At 37.1% G+C, this 24,932-nt stretch overlaps 1 protein-coding gene across 18 annotated transcripts in view; it reads right to left on the reverse strand.

The window, feature by feature from the left end:
• Positions 1 to 24,932, reverse strand: part of LOC108147652 (small conductance calcium-activated potassium channel protein) — a 63,057-nt gene that overhangs the window by 36,344 nt on the left and 1,781 nt on the right. For 11 of the 18 annotated variants that reach the window (XR_001774530.1, XM_017274315.2, XM_017274319.2 and 8 more), the window contains 2 exons: positions 11,759 to 12,946; positions 8,233 to 8,334 (listed from right to left, as the gene is read on the reverse strand). Coding sequence is in view for 17 of the 18 variants with exons in the window: in XM_017274315.2 (XP_017129804.1) it covers positions 8,233 to 8,334; positions 11,759 to 12,946 (1,290 nt within the window). In the remaining variant the exon portion in view is untranslated. Of the gene's footprint in view, positions 1 to 5,243; positions 6,559 to 8,232; positions 8,335 to 11,758; positions 12,947 to 24,932 lie in introns of those variants that run through there. The other 7 variants (XM_017274322.2, XM_017274321.2, XM_017274331.2 and 4 more) reach the window with 4 other exon arrangements.

The following is a 24,932-nucleotide window of genomic DNA, read 5'->3' on the forward strand; positions in this document are numbered from 1 at the left end:
CTACGCGATTTCATTGTCATCGGCATTTGCCGCTGCTCCAGTCGTATTCGTCAATAGTCACGTTGTTCAGCTATATTTTGTGCATGCAAAGGATATACGGTAGGTCCACGATAAGATGAAGCATGCAAAGCCCAGATAAAAAATATATTGCCCCTAAAATATATAAACAAGGTACAATTATCATGGCAATTGTTGTGATCTTGTTTTTGTGAACACTAATAGTTTTATAAAGTTTGTATTTCAAATTTTTGATTTACTGTAATAACTTTCCTAATTTCTATTTAAGTAAAGAATTTGTTTGATAAAAAAAAATTAATTATAGGCTTAGCTTTGAACAAGTAACACACATTGAAATTGTTATTTTCAAATAAAACTTTGTAAAAAATAATATTTCAAAATTCAAAGACAACAAATTTTAATAAAATACAATCAGAAAAATCACATGAAATGTTTCAAAGAAGCTTGACTGTGCGAAAACCTCGCACCACCACACCAACACATTGGTACACCACACAGATACGCCCGCACTGGCACACACTTCAAAAACGCTCTCACAAATACGCGGATGCATTCTTTGGCGCTGATGAACTGACAAATGAATTGGCCTAGCAACCGATGTTGATGGCATAGCAACGTATCCCCCACATCCCCGCAATCCACCCACTTCACCTTTCTTTCCAGTCCATTTTAAGCCTTTAATTCTTCATCCGGAACCATAAGGAATCACTTAAGGAATCAGCCATGGAGAAATTTAAATCATACACTTAATTTAAAGGGACATTGCAGTGTCCTGTTTAGCTGATCTACTTCGGAGCGGACCCTTTTAAAATAATACTTATAAACTGCTACAAAATCAGAAGCTCAAGGCTACGTTCCTCAATACAATCACATATTTGTATGCTATAATTCATATTGGAGATATCTGTTCCATGAATAACGAGGAAGGAAGCAAAAATTAAATATTTTTTAAAACCTATATATTTCGATCTATACGCGTATATTTTATGTGAAAATATTTATTTTCAATATATAATAAAATATTAAGGTTAAGTATATAAACAAAACAAAATTAATTACAGCTTTTATGAATTTTCGCAGTGCATTTAAGCGGCTTTTCTTGCCAGCGCAAACAATCAACAGCTTGAGCTTGGCATCCCCTACGTGGAAATCTGGAAGGGCCAACCACTTGATTCATGCGGTACTGCAAAGCCGTCTTAAAGTACCACTCATTTAAATAAATTAATGCATTTTGTGCAACACCCAGGCAATTGTCTCGAGTGTCCATCAGTTGAGGACTATAATTAAGCACCTAAATCCACACGTCTCCAAAAGCCCAGGAACCCCACCGTATGACAATCCCGCCCCCATTTCGCACAATCGTCGACCCAGATATCAAATGGAAATGTCAACGCAAACGACAGATAGTCAAAATGTTGTCATGTCGGATTTTGAATAATTCATTGAAATGAAAACTTTATGCATTTGTCAGCCATTTGCCATTCCAGCCCCTCTCGCCCTGCACTTTTACTTTTCCAATGTGGGGATTGCGTTCGACGATGGTCAGGATTGGATCCGTCTTCGGCGGTGGCTTATTCCTTGATTGCCTGCTCGCAAATACGAGTGCCACTGCAAGCTGATTCACAAAAATCCTGGATTTGGTAATGGGAATCCAGAAATCTTTGCAAGATGTTAACTATTTAATAGGTTTTTTGAGTTTTCTGGGTCTCAATTCGTTGGCGTGCTGGTCGCAAAATCATACATTATTACCTTTAGGAACTCACTCTTTAAGCCTGTTCTCTGTTTCTTAATTTCACACTTAAGGGGGTTGTGAAATTTGTAAAGTTTCTCCAACGGCAATCTTCATATATAATCTGTCTGTTTATTAGTCGGCTGACTTTCACTTTTGCAAAATTCGCAACACGTTTTAAACTTTTTAAGTACTTTGATAAAGGCATTCCTATTGCTAAATTCAAAAACAACAATTTAATAATATTGATTTAAGCCCTTAAATCGGATTTTATTGGGTCAAGTTGAGGGTTTCAAATGAGGAGTTTTCCCTAAGGAATACTTAATAGCCAATTACAGTGCATAACTTGACCTGAACTCGTTCTACGATGGAAATTTATACGTTCTGCATCTTAGCTTATTGTTAAGTATAATAATCTGACATCAATTTGATATATACAATAAGGTAACTTCTTGATTAAATATGTCAAGAAATTTATCAAAAAACAACTGTACCTGTAATGTAATTTTAAATTTAAGATTGAAATTCATTGAAGTATAGTATGCCTCTTTGAGAAGGGCCTTAAGTCACTATTTAGAAGTCCAAAAACATAATTCGAAGCCTGTAAAGATCGGCGGTGAGTGAATCATAGATCAACCCGGTCGCCACTGCACCTGCACAGGTGTATGCCCTCAAAGGCCGGACATCTGGTAAAGCGACTGTGCCTTGGCAAATGACTCAGAACAGCTGTACAAGCGGACTCGATGTGGCGCGACCTTTAGACGACATCGATTTTAGACCCATACGTCCGGTGCGATGTGGTCTTTAGTTTACGATCTACGGTTTACGGTTCGGGGACAGTCCGCTGAAAGTGCCTCTTGTCATATTTTATTGATGGACACTTGGGCAAACAGCGGGCATGCACTTGCAAAGATATACGGCCGAGCACATCCATCTAAATGGATATAATATATATTAAATGGATGGGGTGGGAGGGGAGGGGAGAACTGCAGTCGCGGTCGAAGACTATTATCATGAAATTTTAAAAAGTTTCTCGACTATTTTTTCGCCGCATAATGCCGAGGCAATAAGTTATTGGACTATTGAGGCCACCTGGCCAACGATTTTCACCGTCGCATTGAGGAACCACTTCCAAAGTCAACCCAACACACAAACACACACACACACACACACAGACACATAGACAACGTTCAGTTGGTCGATTGCGAGTCCTCGAAATGCAGACATATGGACATGAAGTCAAAAGTCGCAAAGCAAATGCCTTAAATATTTCAGATGACACCCCGTAATACCCATTGGGAGTGCATATATATATAATATTTATCATCATCTAAACATGCACGCATGTGTGGTTACGCCCATTTGTATAGGGTATTCATATACGGTAAAGAGTAAATATATGTATAGTATATTCATCGATAATTCATGACCACGATCTGAGGCACAGTTCTATCCCGAGGGTTTTGGTTCTCTCATTGCTCATATGCCATTAATTACGTGGCGATTGGCATTGTTTAAACTGCGCCGGAATTGCCTGCTCAATCGGCAGGAACATATATCAATATGTGAAGAAGAATATGAAGCAGTAGCCTAGTTTATGGACTATCTTTAACCCGCAAAATTGTGACCCTGAGTTCTCTTTATTGCTATTCCCGCATTATAATGATGGGGACGATGATGATGATGATGATGCGATCGTTATCTAAGTCCAAATCGAAACCGAAACTGCAAGCGTTGTAAACAATATATCAAAGCGATAGATACAGACGCAGGGATCGGGCGATACGATCCGAACACTTGAGCGAACTTAATGTCTTTATGGGCGTTTTTCTTGTGTTTCGAATGCTGATGATGGAATAGCTAAATAGATGACTCCCCCTCTCCTCTCTTCTTTTTCAGAACCGCCCCCTTGCTTGCCGCCTCTGTTGATGAGCCGTTTTTCCACATTTGTTTTGTGTTATTGCTTTCATAGACCCCACTCCGCAAATTAATATCCAGCCATAATATCTTGGCCATAAGGATGTTTTCAATTGGTCATTAGCATTTATCTTATATTTGCAAAATATATCCAGCTTAGTTCTCTAAATACAGTTTGTTAAAATTTCGATTAAATCTACTTCTAATAATTATAACTTTTATATAGCACTCATGTATACATTGTTTCACTTTTGTTATTTCTTTGACATTACAAAAATATTTTAATGACCAAAAATATTTTATCAGCTTCCGGCTATTATTTCTTAGATATGTATAGCTATTACGTAACTATACAAACGCCTGTGTGCGTAACAAACTTTGAATGTTAAACTTAAGAGTTAAAGACATCTTAAAGTTTTAGTTTCTTGAAAACATTGCCTTAAGTTTGCACTTTAGAAATGCAGTTGGTTTCAAAATCTAAACAAATTCCCAGTGGCTAAAATTGTTTCCTTTTTTTTTTTCTTTTATGAAACCACTAGCATTTGCCATTTTTGTGAAAATTTGGCAAAACCCTCGTGACTTTTTGCAGGGTACAAAAGTTTCGTTGCTCGAAACATTTTCCCCAAGAGTTCCATCGTGTGTCTGCGATTTGTTTTTGCTCTGTGCTGCAGATGCTTTGGTTGAAAATAACTTCGAATCGCGCAGAGACAACCGAAAGAGACGGAGCGAACGGAGGAAAAGAGACGGCGACAGGGAACGCGAGCGGTTTATTTATTTTTATAGTTTGGACTCTGAGGCGAAACGGACACGTGGAAGCCGCCGACGAAATGGCGAATGGAAATAACATACAAATGGCCAGCAGATAAGCTACATAGATACGTCATGGTTTCGTGGCAGCACTGAGGAAAAAGCCTACGTTAAAAATCAAACTATAGTCCATAGTTTAAGATTCACCAGTGAAAAATATCTGACAAACAAATTATTCCTTCAGGCCAACATGTCGTATACGCATTTTGCGGTCCGATTATAATGACAATGCAATAAAACGTATACGACATGTAATCCATTAAGAAGTTTTATGCAGCATACTTTAAGCCCATTTATACAAGACTTAAAGTTTTACAGAGGATACAATTAATTTAGTTTAGAGTTTGATATACAAAAGTGTATTGTTTTAATATTATTTGACCACCCCAAACATCACGTTTGCTTTATTTATATAAATTTTAATTATTATATGTTTCTTATAGTTTTCAGTATAATTTAACCGTTTTCGATGGTTATATATTTTAGTGGTTTAATGATTTACCTCACTATTAATAAATTTAATTCAACTTTGACCTAAGATGAATGTTAAGCTTTTTTCGCTGGTTATAAATTTTCACTGGCTCTACACATTATATTGCCTTGAATTTAGTTTTGGATTAAAACACAATTTGAAGATATTGGTTAGGGCTTTCCCAACTTTAAATTAATTTTATAATACTTTGACCTAAGGCGATTGTTATTTTGGCAGCTATTTTCTATAGTTATTCAGATTCAGATAAAGCCCTCCCAATTTGTTTGAGTGCAGTCTTACCAGAATGGGCCGCTCGTTGGCGTAGGACAGCTTGCGTGTGTTGCGCAGCGTTTCCAGCCAAAGGGAGTTCCTGCGGGCGGCACTCGTGGCGCCACCGACGCTGCCCGTTCGCGTCATTAGAGCGGCGGCCGCGTTCACCGGTTGCGACATTTGTCGCATCTGCGGCGGTATCTGTGTCGACGTCATCAGCACCGTCAGCGACGGCGACCGCGAAGGGGTGGGCGAGGGGGAGGGAGAGGCGGACGCCGGGGGGGATGGGGTTGATGACGTTGACACCACCACCGACGTGGGCGGTGGCAGAGGAGGCGTGGCCTGGCATTTCTGGTAGAGAGCGCCCTGATTACAATCGTTATCCATGCAGGAGGCCGGCGACATGCTCTGCTCCTCCAAGCGGTTTTTAAATAAGATCCCCGAAGATCCAAAAATATGTTTTAGGTTTCCAAAATGACCTATAACCTTTTTGTGGGATCCAAAAATGGTTGCCTTTTTTTTATTTACTTATCATGTTTTGGAAACATCTTTTTATAAAACACCGAAAATACTAAACGTGTGAATAGAGTTTCAATATCATGTTTTTCACAATCTCACTTGTTTTGTTTCTTTGCATCGATTATATTCCAGAAATGGAACCTTTATGAAGACCCGAAAATATTCCAACAGTGGAATGTTTTCTTTATATTCTCACTGTTTTTGTTTTCTTAATTGTTCGCGAATCTGTTTGCTTTTTGGAAAATTACAAGTACATACAAACATGTTGTGTTAATTATTGTTAAAAGATTTTCAAGCAAAACAAGTAAATTGTTTATTTTAATTGGCAATTCTCAGATCTGGCCGGTTACAGTTTAAAACCGCATTGTTTAAACAATGATTTATATGTTTTCTTCCTGGAATTAATTATATGTTACAAATTTCATTTTCGGAAAGAAAATGCTCATTGTCAACACACACGCACACAGAAAAAAAAAAACAAGGATTTTCTTCACAAAATAATCGACGAACCGCAACGGACGAATAACCGATGAGTTTTGATTTGAATTTAATTTGATTTGGGAATTATTTCTGGCCAGCAGTATTTCGACTTTCGACTGCGTAATTGTCCAGAATGTAAACACAATGGGGAAGCAGACACAATTCAGCATTTCCACAAGCCGTTCACGTCCATTATTGACCGATCCGATCTGCAAGCGATCTGGAAAACGAGCGACAAAGAGCGAGGTCCGACGATCGGGATCGGGATCGAGATCGAGATCGAGATCTACATCTAGATCTAGATCGAGAGCGATCCCTTTCGACGACGCCGCACAAATGGCCAGCCCACCAAAAGTTTTATTTATATTCCCATTTGGTGTGCTCCTGCCTCTTTTTTCGTTCTTTTCTATTTGGTTCCGCCAATCTAGCGAAACATGGGAGAACATACGTACACTTTAGTACGGACTTCGAGCCACTCTGTATTGACAATTCAATTAATTAATTAGTTTAGTGTAAGTTGAACTACTTTTAGATTATAACTAATAACTCTCAAGAAACCCTTTTTCTAGGCATAGAATTAAATAATTTTTTTAAATATTATAAAACCGTAAAAAATTGAACAGAGATGTGAAAGCCAAAAATCTGGTGTATTTTGAAGCCTACAATCCGAATCCAAAGTGTGAACCCCTATTTTTAATCTTAAGACACACAATATACTCTTTTAGGGATAGTACCGATTATAGAGAACAACTTCTTTAGTTGGATCTTGTGGAACGGATCGCAATTGGAAGTGGAATCCAGTGGACAAAAAGCAGCAGGTGGATTGGCCAAATGAGAGCAACTATTTTAGAGAGCGATGAGAGAAACATCCTCTTGGTGGAAAAAGGGAAAATGTGAGGGGGGAAACACCTGATCGCGTCGACGTCATGGAAATGAAAATGTTGCAGCTTTTAGTGAGGGAAATAATATTAAATGCTTCCGCTCGGCACTTAATTGCTGCCCCTCAAACACAACAAAACGACAAATGCTAAACTTTACGAGTACCCTATACAACTTTATTATTCTCATTTAGAGCAATTAGGATAAAAATCCCAAATGTGTTTTGTGATCATTATTCTCTTTATATGTAGAGTCGTTTTTTGATTTAATAAAGGAAACAAGTAATATTTATATTTCTAAATTTAAAATATTGGTTAAAACATTTGTCCTTTTTTCCCATAAAGTCTACGAGTGTAGTTAATATTACTTTTACCACATATTTCAGAATTAATAGTAAAATTTTAAAAATATTTTTTCTTAGGTATAACCATAGAACATAGATATAGGAATCCCCCAAAAGATTGTCTCAGTACAACAAAAACTAAACGGTGCTCTTTGTTTTCATCACAAGTAACGACAGTCAGTGCCAAAGAAATCGAAATCAACTACATCTTACCTGTGGCGAAAAGTCATCGTTAGTTATTATACTTAAACCAATTATGGGTAATACATTATCTACGGATCTAAATTCATAAACGGATGCAAAAGCAAACGGCATGCTGAAGCGGTTTTGGAAGTGAATGCGAGATTATGGGGTACAGAAGTTCAAACTTGAGCTACAAAGCGGCCAAAATGCTCAAAACGGGTTCAAAACGGATAATTTTGAGTTTTGTTTAATGTTATTTTTTGATTTAAGTGAGATTTCTAGGGGGAATTGAATATGGACATTGACGCAGTGCAGACTAGGAAGAAACGATAGCCAAACGCAAGCCGATTGCACAGGGGCTTTAATCATGTCGCAGCATAATGCATTATGTTATCGATAACAAGCTACTTGACCGCTGGGAGGCGGGAAGGTCATTGCAGTGCCATTGGAAATGAACTTTGGTTTTTTATTTGGTTTTTTAGTTTTTTTTTTTTTTTGGAACTTTGGAACTAATTTGGTTCATTCTAAATATTTATGTACACAATAAATAAATTAGTTAATTTCGGCAAATGGGTTTTGTTTTATGGTTTTTGCATTGTTTTACTTGTTAAATACCATTTTGGAGCATTGGAGCGTTTCGTTAGTGGCCTCAGTGAAGGCTCTTCGAAGGCGCAACTTTCGGCTTTCGGACAAGGTGCGAGGCATTAGAAGAACGCCCTGAAGAGATTGCGAAAGTTGATGCGACAGCGATTAGTACAGATTTGTAGAGTTAGTTTAGTTAGTTGCTAAGCTACTTTCGGGTCGGGAATTCCAATGGTTTTTTTTTTCTGGTTTTCTGGGCGAGGGCTTAATCTTAGGATCTGGATCTGGCTGGATAGTAGCGGTTAAAATACGTAAAAATCACTCTTACGAGTACAGTGCGTTGCGAAAGTGACAGGAATCACCTGTTTTCCGTTTAGTAAACTTTTTATTTTACAAATGTCTAAAAGCTTTTTTCTGATTTTATGTACTTTGAACTTGTTTTTGCCTTTAAGTTTAATCATTTAAGTAAGAGTCATAGTAATTATAAAAATTGTAATTTGCATAGTTAGCTATTTAATAAAATATAATATGTGCCATTACTGTGTAATTCGATTGATTTTGAATTATTTTAAAATTTACCAGGCAGCTGCATTCAATTAAAGTATTTATTGTTTTTCAATTTAAGGATATTTTTGTACCCTCCTCGCACTTGCAAAACGCACTGCACATATTAATGTATACAAGAATGAGGATATTTTAGAATACAGTCAAAACTACATAGATACTATAGACAGGAACTTAAGCGCTAGATAGTATTATTACTTACTAGAGGATATTCGATTACAAAGATATATATTTATATTAAAGATAGTTATAAAATAATGGGTATATAGGATAAATATTGTTGGGATACCCTGCATCTAAAAGTTTAATATGCGAATTGAGTGTTATATATATTATTGCTTGAAATTGTCAAATATGGTACGATATGATATGATATGATATGCCGGGCTTTTTCGACCCATGTGATCCTAAGGGACTGCCGGGAAGGGGAAAGTTCATTGCATGTTGCATAATTAAATAGCGAGCTTTTAAACAATACAAACAACATAGGTCAACGAATGTGGAAAGCAGAAAACCGAAGACAATTGAAAACTTTAAATATGTTAAAGCTTTCGCCACTAGACCCCATGCAGGAAAAGCTCCGCAAAAGCTCTTTTAAAAGCGAGGGGGTTATGTGAAAAAAAGACAACCGCAGGGGAATTGCATATACAAATTGTTAGTTGTCTTCTACATTCGTGTTAAATGTGGCTTGAAAGCTTTTGGCCCATTTGCATGGGAAGTCGTTAAATGTGGGGGATTTAGTTTATCGCCACCCTACTCATTAACCATTACTTTGCTGTCTTAACCGCTAGTTTTTTGAAAACGAAAAGCTTTCGTTGTGCCCCGAAGCTGCCATAAATGTTTTACCGTCACCCATTCCATTCTCCGTTTGGACGACTTCTTATCCCCCTGACTATTGCCGAAAGTGTCTGACAGCGAACCCAACGCAATTATCTATAAAAACTGGAAAAAAACGAAAAAAAAAAAAAAAAAACAAATAAAATATCAAGGAATGCGAAAGTCCTCGGAGGGGAAAATAGAAAAACGCGACGGCAAATGTCAAAGAGTGAAAACATTCATCAATCATGGTAAGGTCACTGCCGGCATGAAGGAAGAAGCTATATCATTTTTTTCCCATCTATATTTATATACTTCTTTTTCATTTCTCCTTTTTTTTCCGAGATATTTATGAACGGCAAAAGTTCAGACACGTTGGGCATAAATTGATATTAATTATAAAGGAGAGATGAAAGATATAGATGGAACGACTAGGAATTGTATTTTTCATAGCACTTAACAATTCAATTGCCACATGAATAATCAATTTTCAGACTGCAGGAAAGAAATGTCTTAATTGCGTTTGTTGGATTCTCATCATTAAATGGTAAAATGGTAAAATGCTAAATGCTAAATGCTAAATGCTAAATGCTAAATGGTAAATGGTAAATGCTCTTAGGCCCACCTACTAAGACCCCCATTTTCATTTTCCATTTTCGTTCCCTCCTATCAAATAGCGTGTAAACAAAATTTTTAATTATGCCCACCGAAAGTAATGCGAAAGCAAGACTGAGAAAAAAAAGCAAATGTTTAGAGGCAACCAAATGCGATTGAAGGTGGCCAAGCGGGCAAACGAAGAAAATAATTGTTCAACCAACGCCGCGTATGAGCAATATTGATTTTCACTAATTGGATTTTAGCGCGCGAAAAACGTTAAATGGCCAAATGTAGAAGACAACGGAGATTGGTGGAAAAGAAATAAATTCAACGAAAACAAACCGAAAGAAAAACAGCAACAAAGTAAGCAAATCGCAATTTGCCAGCGTTTTATGATTATTAGAAAACATCTATGGCATAAATAAAGAAATCCGAACTGAACATAAAAAAACATTTTGGTGGGATTTTCGTGTGTTTATGAAGATGAGTTATTGGCATTGAATTTGGCAGTGAGTATTTTATATGAGAGAGTTTAATAACTAGGAAATAACATTGGATACTTTTGATAGTTTCTATAAGTGAGACATCAAAATGATGGCGATATTTTTAGATAATATATAAGAATGACAAAAGAACGAAAACGTCTTTCTAACCGAAATGTCTTAAATACACAATTAATAATAAACCCCTTTGACCATAATCTTTTATTTTATTGTTTTTTTTTTTTTAATATTTTAACCATTTTGGTCACTCTATTAGCACTCATTTTAGGGCTGGTCACTTTAAGTTTACTCGTTCGCTTAACTTTTCCAACTTGAATATCCTTTAACGGAATTATATATTTAGAGTAACGAAAGATCTGGGAATTGCTTATTTGAACACGGAACATCGAGTGCGATAGTGGCTACATAACATCCAATTACGGGTATATACTTATGTATTGAGAAGGGATATGCTGAGTTGATATACTATATATGATACATAGAGGTCTGTGTACACACCGAGCGCTAAGGGTACTCCTGGGTGGCGTCCACTTGGACATTTATGAGCTGGGCGATTGCAGATGGCTTATGTACATGAATTATGTACAGGGGGGTCATGGCATTGTAAGCACTTGGAAAAAAAATTCTATTTGAAATCAGAAAAGCACCTTCTTTTTATACTGAAATTCACTAAACAAATTTAAAAATTTAATGAATTGATAACTATTTTTTCTTTTAAGTTGTTTAAATTTAGAATTTTAATTACTTGTTAGCATGGTCACTCTTTCAAAGTGTTTTAGAGCTTGTCTCTCTAAAATACAACATTTTCTGTAGCATTTCATATTTGTTTTTACAAAATTTAAAATTGTTTATATACATATTGATAGTCTATCTTTACTGCCTTAAATCGTATACATTTTTTTTTAGCGTCTGTTGTCAAAGAGAAGTGATTTTCTGATTTTTTCCAAGTGTGGGTGGCTAAGTTTGCCTCCCCCCTCAATGAAAAAAAAATGTTTATATGAAAAGGGGGGAGGTTGGGTGACCTGGGTAGAGGGGCTTTAATTTTGTATTTTCCATTGGGTCTACCAACTGATTCTCACCTGCTTAAAAGGCCGCATTCCCCCATTGATCCGCAGGGAGTCGGCTGCAATCCCAGCGATTCCATCGCCGGAACTTTCGCGCAATTGCTTCAGCGAGACATTGGGAACCGTATGCGAATGGGAGTGGGCATGGCCGACGCAGGCGGAATGCGGTCCGCAGCAAATCGCCGTACTGCTCGATTCCGGCTGCGAACTTTGCCGTATTATCCGTGATCCATTTGTGGGCGATGAGGTGATTAGAACGGGCGGCACTTGCTGTTGCTGTTGCTGCTGCTGCTGCAGATGTTGCTGCTGTGCCAGGTGTTGTTGTTGCAATTGATAGTGTTGCTGCTGTTGCAAGTGATGGTATTGCTGCTGCTGCTGCTGCTGTTGCTGTTGCGACAGGGCCGAATTCGATATGCAAATGGCCATGGAGCCGCTAAGATTGCCCTGCTGGAAGGCACTTTTCACGCTGTCGCGGGAGGCGGAGCGATCGATCAGCGTGGTGGGCGTGGTGGAAGCACGTCGGCTGCAATTACGGCACGCCCGGCAGCGACTGGGCACGCTGGGCGGTATGCTCGAGGCCAGGTTCTGATATGAAGAGGTGCCCAAATTGGGATGGCTAACACCCGGACTGGAGCTGTGGCTATGGCTATCGCCGGGCTTTAGGCTTAAATTCATAATTGATATGGTCGGTTGTTGTTGCTGTTGCTGTAGCTGTTGCTGTAGCTGTTGCTGTTGTTGTTGGTTACTACTTGTTCCCTGACTGTGGCTATCTTGGTCCTCTTCGTGTACTTCAATGTCAGGCACTATGCTGCTGCGGACCAGGCCCTGCTCCACATCCTCCTCGTGGCCAGTTCCGCCCCCTCGCATGCTCTCCTCGGAGCCCATCCTCGCATGCTGCGACTGCTGCGGACTGGTCAAGTAGGTGGAAGTGCGATCCTGCCGCATCAGCGTCGGCTTGGAAGCCCCAGCTCCGGCCGCGGAGTTCGAACCCGCTGACGCCGATCCGCCCCCGGAGCCCGATCCCGACGAGGTGGTGGACGCCCCCGTCGTTGGGCCATTTGTGGAGCTACTCTTCACCTGGCGCAGCAGAGCCGTCCGACCGCCGCCCTTCGAGGGATTCGAACTGCTAACCAGCAGCGAGTCCGTCTCCTCGGAACTCACGTAGCCCGAGTTGGTGGTGTCGTTTAGCTTTTGAATTGACATCTATAATGACAGAAAAAACAAAACACGTTTTCATTTAATTCTCTTCCAAAAGCAATAACCCATAAGTACATCAGACTTGGATTATTGTCAATAAAAATCATATTTAATAAGTTTGCTTTAAACCAAACTTAAAATTTAATGATAGTAATTTATACTTATATTTAACTTTATGTATTTACTATTCTAGTGGTATTGACCATTTATGTTGCTTAAAACATATAACTAAAATACAATCCTTACTTTGAAAAACAAAGCAGCATATACTTCAAAAGAAATTACTAATAATTTGGTATTTGGAAATTGGTCCATCAAATAACCAAAAAGTTCTTCTAAAATCAATGTCATTTTATAGAGACAGTTTTTTTTTTTATCAAGACCGCAAAAGTTAAAATGGGAGATAGCCCACAAAAAAACCCACAAGAATATGAAGAAAAAAAACCAATAAAAAAATTTAAGCAAGTTTCGCATACATAAACTACATAAGATTACAAAGACATACCTTTGTTAAAATTTGGAAATATTTTGTTAAAATAAATTACTAATTAGCTAAAAGCTGTCGCCATTTTAATCAAAACCACCAAAATTCTATAACCTGTCTTTATAAACAGCCCGTAAAACATCACAACCTGGATAAATATTCTAAGATCAAATGCTGCAGGCTTTAAACACAAATATCTTTTAAAATTTAAATATGGCTTTTGCGACTTTTCAATAGTTTCCATCACTTTTTATTAGCTCGTAGTTCGCGTTCGTATTTGCCAAGCAACATTCACATGACATAGTTAGTTTGAATAATAATATTTAAAAATTGCCAATCCTTTTCAAGGCAAACATTGCGTATTAGCAATTTTACTAACATTGCGTATGCGTGTTAAATTTAAAAACATTTGAGACCAATGAAAACTCTTCTGAGAAATGAAAAATCAAATCATTTATAACCAACTTAAAGCTAAGCTAAAAAAAATTACAAGTCATTGAGTCGAAAAGAAATCGAAAGAATCAGGGCATGTGAAGTGAGTGCAAGAAAAAAAGACAAAGGAACGGCTTAAAATGCCATAAAGAAAATGGAAAATGAAATAAATGACGGGTTCGAAAGCTATGGCCGAGCTTTCCGGTAAAACTATTTGCCAGAAGTTGGACGTTGGTGACAAAGAACTGATAAGCCACAAAAGCTTCAAAGCCAGCGCACACACATGTGCCACGGAAAAGCGGGAAATGCGGGAAATGTGGGAAAGCTCGTTGACCGCAAGTCACCTATGTGAAAATAGAAAGGGAAGAGCAAAGAAAAAAACCTTGAAAAAAATTTCAAACAACTCTCAAGAATGTAACAAATGAAAATCAATAATTCAGCTATAAAAACAAACGAGAATTTTAAATTATGCAGGCACAGTTATGCAGAGGTTTGTTGGTTTAAAGCAGAAATGCATGAAAAAAAAACATATAACACATAATACTTAACAACAAAATAATTTTATTTTAAATATTTTGATTTCTAAGTAGTGTGAATTTGATTTTACTTTCATTAACCAATTTAATTAAAAATATTAGTTTATCAAATTTTAATTAAAGTATAATATATCATTTAAAATTTAATAATATGGCTTTTATTTAAATGATTTAAGAATTCAAAGATTTTTTTAAAATAAAGTTGAAGTTTTTAAATTTTTTTTGCTGTTCTAAACACTTGAAATCTTCAGGTTTTTGCGTATATTACTTAATTAATAGGAAGTTCCCCAAACTAATTCCACTTGGGATTTTCTCACAGTGTGAAGGACAAAAGGACATTTCGGAGTGCTGGACGAAAAATGTGAAAATTTGAACACCTGCAGAGCACTGAGTTTTGCTGGATGACTGGCTGGCATTGCCATGTACATCCATATATATCCCCGACATTGTATGGCCCACATGTGCAAGAACATATCGTACACCAAATATATATGAATCCATTATACGTTTGCATGTCGAGCGTGCCGCTAATAATAGTTGGGGGCCCCATGGCCCGTAGACCATAGACCGTATCAGAGGAGTCCGTGCCAGGCAGAATGCCACAGATATAGATACGGATCAAGACAGGGGCGTACGCTGGAGTTCATCGAGGGGGGAAGGGGTCTTAAAAATAGGGGCAGTTAAAAAAAATCACATTAAGTTTAATTATCTGTTATTTTTTAGGTATATGTATGTTGATTCATTTTCTAAGCAAGTACCTTAGTATAAATCTTTTACCTTTATAAATTACCACTAAAAAATGTTGCTTTTATCATTGTTAGGGATGCACCAGAAACATCAATATATCCAAAAAAAAAAATAAAGAAGATATTTCCATTGCTACAAGAATACATCCATGTTTGTGAGAACATAGTCACTAATTTATGACTAAATAAATTGTTAGCAAAAACTAGCCATTTAGCGTTATTATTATGTGTATTTTGTAGGTCTTGCCCTCCCATAGAACGCCACTGGCTAAAGATACGGTCGGAGATACAAAAGGGACGGACGGAGAGAATGGGACGTGGTTTCTTGCTTCAAATTGGGTTAAAATTCTTTTTCTCTCGACGGCAAATGCAATCGCATTTTGGGGCGCGCAAATGAATTCAATTGTTTATGAGCCACCCTTGATGGGAAATTCTATAAATAACGTCCATTGGCCTATTGATTGATTTGTCAGTCATTTTGGTCTAAACACAACAAAAAATTGAGAAAGCCCCCAACAAGAAGGCTGACTCAGCAGAAAATTTCATTCATAGATGAATCTGGAATTATTGATAAACATCTCGTCTTTCGATGCGCCACGCTTTAATTCGATTTCGTTCGATGAGTAGAACTGATGAAATTTTAATCGCACCATTAAAATGATTGCTTTATCGTACAGGGGCACGTACAGTGCGGCTCAGCTGTATAATTCATTTGGACTGCCAGTCGATATATTTTGTAATTTGTACAGTGATTTTCATCAGCCTAAGAGATAGTTTATTGTTGATATCCATTATTAACTAGAGCTATGGCATGCAGTTTGAAAGCTAGTCAATTCAATTAATACATAAGCTTCTTGTGAATGAGGCATTATGATTTTAATTTGCAACTAATACTGTTATATATTGCCCAAATTTCAAAGCTAATGTACATAATCTTCTAACCAATCAGATATACCATTTCTGCCGTATAGAAACACAAATCAATAACAGTCCTTTATCCCTTAATATTCAACGACCACCATAAGCTCGCCTACTTAAATTGATAATTTAATTTTCTCCTGTTCAATGGCCAATCAAATTCGATTGCTTAGCACAACAAATCACGGTAATCCCATGTTACACACTCAACAACATGGGGCATTAAGCCATCAATCGCCTTACAACCCGGGGACGCACTGTATCGCCCCCATTAAATCCTATCCAACATGCACCGATGAAACCGATGGCAAAGGGACACAAAACCAAAAAAAGCTAAAATAAATAAAATAAGGAGATGGCCGCGTGTGAATGTCCTCGCCGATGGTCAAAGGACGAACCTCAGCTTCGAATGGGCGAATGGGCATGGGAATGGGAATGGGAATGGAATAAGTTAAACGGGTGTACACTGTATATATAGTATATATGCAGGTCGGATAGCCCCAGGTGACCCAAATGTCATTCAGCACTCAGCGCTAAAACATGGCCCGCAACGCAGCTTGGCCAATAACAATAAAGCCAGGGAGACAGGAGCACAGGAGCACAGGACCTCGTACAACAGTTTGAGTAGTGCTGTCGTTTCGGCTTTTGTTCCATCAATTGTTGCGCTTCCCTTCGAGCCTTCAATGAAGTGGAAATACTTGTTAGTCCGCAATTAAGTGCCTTATTAACTGTGCCCAGATAGTGGTTTACGTCTACGAGATGTTGACATTTTAAATGGGGCACTTTGTGCTCGTCCAGATACAATAAACAATTAAAACAGTGATGGGCGTATATCAATTAGATAAATTATGTGAATGATTAAAATAATAGGGGAGTACAGAAACTTTTACAAAAAGTGTACCACATTATTTACAAAAAATATTTAAATTATCAAAAATTATTGATAAGAAAAGAGAAACAAAAATGTTATACATTGGGTTTAGCACTATTAGATATATAAATAAAATGGTTATGGTTTCCAAAAGTAAATTGTTGTTTGTTAATATATTGTAATACCACATCTTTAGTTGAAATCATTAATTAAAAACCTAAATATTAATTAATATATTAAAAAAATATATATTTTACAAAATAATATATTTTAGCTACAAAAATTAAATACGATTTGAGAATATAAAAAGAGCCAGAAACAGTCTTTCAAAGTGTTTGTACTCCCTTAAATCGACAAACTTGGTTTTCAGTCAACCTCTTTCTCAATACAAAAAAAGATCTGTCAACACTGAAACAAAGGTAAGTTCTATTGTGTAATGGCCGCTTCAGGTTTTCTGGTTTTTTGGTTTTCAGGCAGTGGCCATTGAGACCTGACAGCGTTGTTTAATGGCCAACGGGCGTTGGAAACCCTTCAATCCGCAGGCTTCACCTTCAGGTCCAGGTCCTGGTAACAAGTCACCACTCTTCGCCGGTCGCATGTAAAGATAAAAATTTATTGCACAACTCAAAATCAGAGGCAGAGTGCCGAGTGTCGAGCACCGAGTACCGAGTCCTTTGGCTTTTCTGTGTCGAAACAGGAGCCGGACCCTCTACATAAATTTCATTCGCACAGCGCACAATAAAAAAAGCAAGAAAATCGTTAACTTGGCCCGGTTTTATCCTGTGCCAGGAGTCCGCCACAAAACATTATGCCACCTGATTCCCCCCCCTTTCTCTTAACAAAAAAACCCTAACTCAACAACAACGACCTCGTTGCATTTCGTCAAAAGCTATGCTGGCAGATTTTTTTTTTTTTTGCTTTGGACAAAAACCGAGCAACGAAAAACGAGTGGTAAAAATGGAGGAGCAAAAAGGATGCCACAGGCTGGCCAAAGTTAAGGGGTCATCCTCTAATTGCACGGAAGCCCTGGGATCACAAAACCTGACCCTGATAGCTATCATTCTTTCTGGGAATCTGTGCGCTTACCGTCTCTAAACTGGCTTCTAATCCCAGTTTGGCTCTTAACTTTGACTTTTGACAGCTTGAATATGGTCAAAGGTTTTAGTTTCAGTTGAACTCTGATCAGAAGAAAAACAGACAGGCATTTTTTTTTGTATATAGTTACAAAAAAAGTGTGCACTAAAAGTGCAGAAAACACTTTTCTATTTTGATTGTAATTAACAATTTTCTTGGTCTTAAATGTATTAGATATTATACAAAAGGAAAATATGTATTTCTTTGTGTATTTTTTATAATTAAACTCTGCTAAATGGCAATTAACGGATGTATTTCCTTATCAATAAGAAAAACAAGTAAACAGGCTAAACAATTTAAACCTGGCTCTACTTTTATTATGTGAGTATTCATTTATGAATGGGAACAAGTTGCACGACTTACTCAAGCCAGTTAAATATTTAAGCTAAGTTGTCGTTATCAATAAACCTGAAATTACATAATAGCATGACTGAGTTTACTACGAAAAGCTAACCAAATCTAATTAAATAGATAGCCATCGTGGCAAATAGATTTAAGGACGTCTCCAGTGGGATATGAAAAAGTTACCTCTGCACTTTATGAGTTTACCACCCTGCCGAAGGCACAAAAGGATCTTAAGCCACTTTAGCTGTAGTCCTAGACTCTGTCCGAAACTTGAATTGATTGAAACACTTGCCCGAAGCTCTGCCATTCGCAGCTTGACAACACAATCTACTTGTCGGGAGACCAAGAAACAACAGTTGCGAGTCCTGACACTTTCGATATGGGTCTGACTTATCCTGGCCGCGGGCCAAAACTCCATCACAAAGTGTCCAAAGAACAGGCAAACTCACAATAGATGATGGACAGCCGGTCGGAGGTAGTAAAAACAGAGAAAAAAAAAAGAGCAAGAGCAAACCAAGCCAATTTAATGCAGCCATCAACGGGGAACCCTACTTACAAACGTGTGTCAGGTTTGCTGCTATATATATAGGCATTATACATTCATTAGGTTACGGGGTATTTTGCGTAACTCCGACGGGGGGAGAATCACTAACTGAACCGAAAGCAAAGAAATTGTTTTGACAAGAATTGACACTGCTATCCGAAAGTTGTCGGCACCTGTCAAGTTAGATGCCACAGATATACCCAAATCCACATACAGTATATATATATATATATATATATATATATATATATAGTACATATGCCTTCACTTATGCATACCATATAGACATCAAACACACACTCCATGCCAAAATACTAAAATCCCAACCCCCTTGGACTTCAGCTCCATATCTTGGGCATCTTGTGTGTGTAAAACAATTACACATGCCTGAACATTTTTAATGGCCCAATGCGGGCGGGCGGTCTGAAGTCAGAATTCTGAAGTCGGGGGGCGGTACGCACTATGGTGAGTCATAAACGATTCTACCGTTTTCCACATTTTCCTTTCTAATTGAGTGCGTATATACTTAACATATGCACGAGTACAGTCAAGGGGCAAGCAGTAGGGCAAATAAAAGCAGACATATATAACTACATATAAATATGATAATTTGGGGCATAACATTACGATTGCAAATATAGATTTCATACCTTGTTTCCACTAAGTACTTTATAACCCTGTATGTCTGGTAAAAATATAAATCCATTTCCTTAGGAACTATTTATTTATTTGTTAAATTAAATATTCAAAAATCCTTATGTGACCTCCCATTAAAAGATTTAAATCGCATTGTGATGTACATAAAACAACGGACTAAAGTGAAATTACCCAACCAAAGGCGACTAATTGTTTCGTCAGCCATTCAAGCAATTGGCGATGAAATTGTGGACACACTACAAAGGTTAATTTGCACTGCTATTATCCTGTCCGCAACTGTGTGCCTTTGTGTACATGCTTACGTAGACATATTAACATTGTTGGGCAAACAACAAAAACGCTGTTTTCCTTTGCGCCAAGTCGAAGCTGTTAATACCCTTAGTAAGCCCTCCTCCTCCTCGTCCTCCCAACTCGTTGAGCTGCCAGGCTTTTGAAAAGGGTATTGGCCACAGGGAAAATCAGGGAAAACGGGGATGGGGTCTTCAGTTGGATAGACAGACGGGGAAATTGAATAAGCGAAGCGTTGGCAATATGGATATTCGGGTTCATTGCTTTGACATTGATGGGACAGGACAAGGCTAGACACACACAAAGCGGGCAAAGCTAACGGGGAAAATGAGTGATTGGGAGGTTGGGGGTGATGTGGTTAACAAACACACTAAAAACCACAAAACTCGGGAAAAACACTCATAAACCAACACACATGGACAGACGGACCGCTGATGGACTTATGGAAATTGACTATGCAAACTGTATAAATATTTGATCAATTTTCGCGTCTCCTCGCGCATTGTAAGCCGCAAAAATAAATGTATTTTTAAGTAGACGCAACCGCAACTCACACATGCAGCTATAAAGATTTTATACTATAGAAAAAATCGGGGAAAAATAAATTGCTTTAAAGAAAAATGCAACAATATTTTCATACTGTTTGTTAATTTTGTTCGACCCCGAACATGAACCTTCATATCTTTGTAGCTGTAGTTTTTAATCTACTTTGGGTAATTCAATTTTGACTTAATTTAAAACATTTTTTGTATTGATAGTTTTGATAAATACAATTAAAATTTTAAGTCAATTCCATAGATTTTATCACCGAAAATATTTTATCACTTTTGAACAATGGTAAATACATTTTTTAAAAACTTGAATTATTTTTTCTAAGGCGTTAAGCAATAATTTAAAAAAAAATATTAAGGTAGTCACGTTATTTAAGGTCAAAATGTAATTTACAGTGCACAAGCAAAATCAATCAACAGTAAATGGACGCGTCAAAAATCAGCAAATGTGAAATACTCACCCGCCAACCAACATCTCGCCCAATCGAGGTGAAAGGTTATATGGGTCCTCTGGGCTCCTCTCGATTGCCACTCCCCATTTGGCCACCGCCCCCAGGATCCAAAAGTAAATGAAGCGAATAAAAAAAAAAAGAAAAACCCAAAAGCGAGAAAAGAAAATGAAAAGGCCGCAAGCAATCGATGAATTCATTTTTGGTATTCACCGAAATTGTTCAAACAATTATCGATATGAATAAAAGACGCAAGTTTTCTCAGGCGATTTTTATGAATAGCAATCTTGAACGCCATTGAATTTTCGGCAGGGACTTATTAGAGAAGCCCACAAAAAGCAGCCCTTCAAACCAAATTCTCGATATTCATGAATTCGAGTGGTGAAGTGAAAGAGACTGAAGTTGGCTCAAGTGGTTTAGCCTGAATTAATTATCGATAACGAGATAACGATGTGTGTTTTTCTCCAATGGCCACTTTATCAATATACAACCAAAATGAATGGCAATATATATGGATATTTTGCAGATAAGTTATCCAAGAATCAGGAAAGGCCAACTTGTTATAATAATCAATTATTGCGTCAGGAAAATGTCAAATCTAATTTCAGTATTTACACAAAGGTTATCGGTAATATGCGTGGTTTAACCACACAAAATTGAAGGCAATATACGTTTTTTGTAAATTTGAACCGTTTTTTTCTTAATAAAAAATAAATTAATTAAATATAAAATAATTCGATGCATTGTAAAATGCAAACTACATTAATGAAAGCTATTTTAAATCAGTAAAAATTACATTGGTAAATAAAAACAAACAAACGTAGAAAGTACACATAAGAGACAGCTTAGCAATTGGAAAATCAACGAATATAATATTAAAAATTGATATTTAAAAATATCAGAAATCAAAGCAACCTCAAATTAGGAAATCCGCCATAAAAGCGTGCCACATACCAATAATTGACTCTTTGAGTTCCCCAAAAACAACCAAGTACCTCATGAAAAACAAAATCAAAATATTAAAATATGGAACTCATTGAAAGAAAAAAAAATGAAATCAGAGATGATGACTCGTCGGCTATAACCACAGACCTATATATATATGTAAACATATGTATGGGTATATAGATACCCGTGCTGACGTCGAGTGAGTGAATCGTAATGAGTTTTGAAATGTACACCAGGACCGCTCTGTGTCATTACGAGACAGAATGGAAAAAAGAGGCCCCCGTCACTGCCATTAGCATTCAGACAGAGAAGGGTAGGGGTGTATATCCACCTCTGCAGTGCCACATCCGACAAGAATATCAACAATATTGGACGGGATGGGTCGGTTAATTGGAGCGCATGATTGATTACAGTTTCCATTAATTACGCTCACTTTGCTCGCTTTTCTGGTCATTAACCATTCAACAGAGGACTTTAGGAAAAATGCTATCAACGCAACCGTCAGGGTAAAGACTTTTAAAATTCAAAAGATTAATCAAATAAATCAAGATTCGATCAGAGGGTGGAAAGCAGGGGAAAGGAATGCGATTTTCCATTAGCTTAACAAGGCATTACTTAAGATTCTCAGGGGACAGATATTGGAGTTCCTGTGTAGATAGATAGAAATATCTGGGAACGCAACTAAAAACTGGTATTGGCATCGGGATCTCGGATCTATTTATGGCAAATTCCTACGTCGCAGACATATTTTACATTCAACACGATCGTTCCCAAAAGCACACAAGTGCATTCAGATATATATCTGGGATATCTTGCACATCGCATCTTATAGAAAGCGAAAGCAGCGACATCCAGACGAAATGAGTTGCAAAAAATCTAAAAAAAAAAAAAGGAAGGAAAAACACAACCAAACAAAAACGAAATTTCAGGGAATAAAGTGTAAAAATGTTTTTATTTTCTATTCAAAAAAGTTTATTTGATGTATTTTTGGATAATGGGTTGGGAAATAAACACAATTGACATTTTATTTACAATAGTAGCAGCAGTATGGTGTATGTATGTATGTATGTACATCGGTTTTACGATCTTTGTTATTTACAATAAAAATAAGGAATGTCTTACTCGAAATACTGTGTGTATTGCTAAGCGATGGGTAATTAACAATGATTTTGATGCGAGCAACTTTCCGTTTTAGTGCCTCTCGAGACAATTAAAGAGGTGTTAACAAAATGGCTTTTGGTGAGGGAAAGTAAAAATTGTCTTAGATCAAAGGTTCTTACGATTTTAGGCCTATTTTTTAAGAGAAAATGGCGAAATTTGGTAAATTTAATAATATAAAATTTAGTCATACCAAACATGTACAACATTTTTTAAGCCTTAAACTTTCATTGATTGAGTTTTAAAATAGTTTAAAACCCTCCTTTGCTTTATTTATTTTAATTTCCCGGGCTAGATAAAGTAAGTCGACTTACACAGCTGAGAAGCAAAAAAAAAAATGGCCAATAACCATTACAAAACTTGCATTCAATTACTGACCCAATTCCAGTAATTGTCCCCATTTCAGTTTTCAATTTCCGCTGGAAAAGTTCAGCATAAAGTTGAGTTTAAAGTTCAAACCCCCGAATGCTCTTAAAGGTTCCCCAATATCACTAAATTATTTATTTTTAGTTATGTTTTTGGGTTTGACCACAAACTCAATTTGGCTCTTCATGAATTATCCATGCGCGGCAAAAGGGGGAAGCACGGGGACGGGGTCATTGTTTTACTGGTCCTGAAAGTCTCATATTCCGTATACGAGGACTAATCCTTATGCATTTGCATGACCGCAAGCATGCCAGTTACATACATACACTGTTCGTTCACCACTGCAGAGGGCCAAACGTGTGTCATCGGTCGTATGAACAGGGCCTTTTCTTCTACTCCGGCGGTCCTGTTGGGTTCCTTTAGGTCCTTCCTTTGATTGCACAGCACTTGAAAGCTCCTGTTCTTGTTCGGCTGCGGCTTGCGGTTCCTCAGCCAACTTGGCCTAATCTGCATATACTGCACGGAAAGCAAAAATGTCAAGTATTCCGTTCTCCCTTTCCCGGAATAATAAAACTTAATAGACAGTTGGGGGGCTTGTGGTCTTCCGAAAATCTATTTGAGCCCTGGTCGGTATGCGAAGTTGGCCTAATTTTATGAACAAAACTTTTGCTTGGGTTCTTTCCACACAATTTGGGGGAATATTTAACATAGCTACCAGGGTTTTGGAATTATTTATAAGATTGTGGAAACTTTAGAGTTAATTTCTCTTTCAGATTTAATAGGTCTTTAAATAAATTGGTGTTTAGGGCATCAACAACTACAATTTAAGGAGCTATATTAAGTAAAATCTAAAAAGGTTTAAAAAATTAAAAAAAAAAGTTAGTCTAAGAGTTAAGTCTATGTCCATTCATGTAATAGTAATAATAAACTAAGAGACTTTTAATGTGTTGAAATATCTATAACATGTATATAAAGGATGGTTAATAGCTCTAGACTACCCTTTAATTTATATGTTCAAGTATGTAAATACAATTAGACTAAGCTTATTTATTTATTTTCTAATTAGAAAGCGTGTTATATTTGGTTTGTTTGTGTGTTTCGAGTATAATAATTCCAAGAGGCAAAATAAAATCATTGGAATAAATTTTACTTGAATTCAACTCGTTGTTTGATATAAGCAAAACTGTTAATTTTGTATGCTAGACAATAGGTATATAGTTTCGATATTTAATTTTAAGCAGGTTTAAAGTTCTAATTTACTTTTTTGTATTTCATTTGGCCCATTTTTAATTAGTTTTTTGGGAATAACTTAAGATGACAAATTGGATTTGCTATAGCTTCAATCTAAAAAGGTTTTTTAGCAGAACTCGTTTCCCTCACATAAGAAAAGCCATAAACTTTTAATGAACTTTAAAACTTCTTCTACTTCTAACCCTTATTGCCTTTTGCCTGCAGGATGTGTTAAGTGTGTAGTTGTTACGGGCTTGGCAGGACGTTTCTTCCAGTGTGTGTGTATGTGTGCAGGCAACTGCAGCTGTGGATTGAGGAATGTGCACGCATAACTC

The sequence above is a fragment of the Drosophila elegans genome, unplaced genomic scaffold, assembly GCF_018152505.1.
Source record: "Drosophila elegans isolate 14027-0461.03 unplaced genomic scaffold, ASM1815250v1 contig_149, whole genome shotgun sequence".
NCBI classification, from domain to species: domain Eukaryota; kingdom Metazoa; phylum Arthropoda; class Insecta; order Diptera; family Drosophilidae; genus Drosophila; species Drosophila elegans.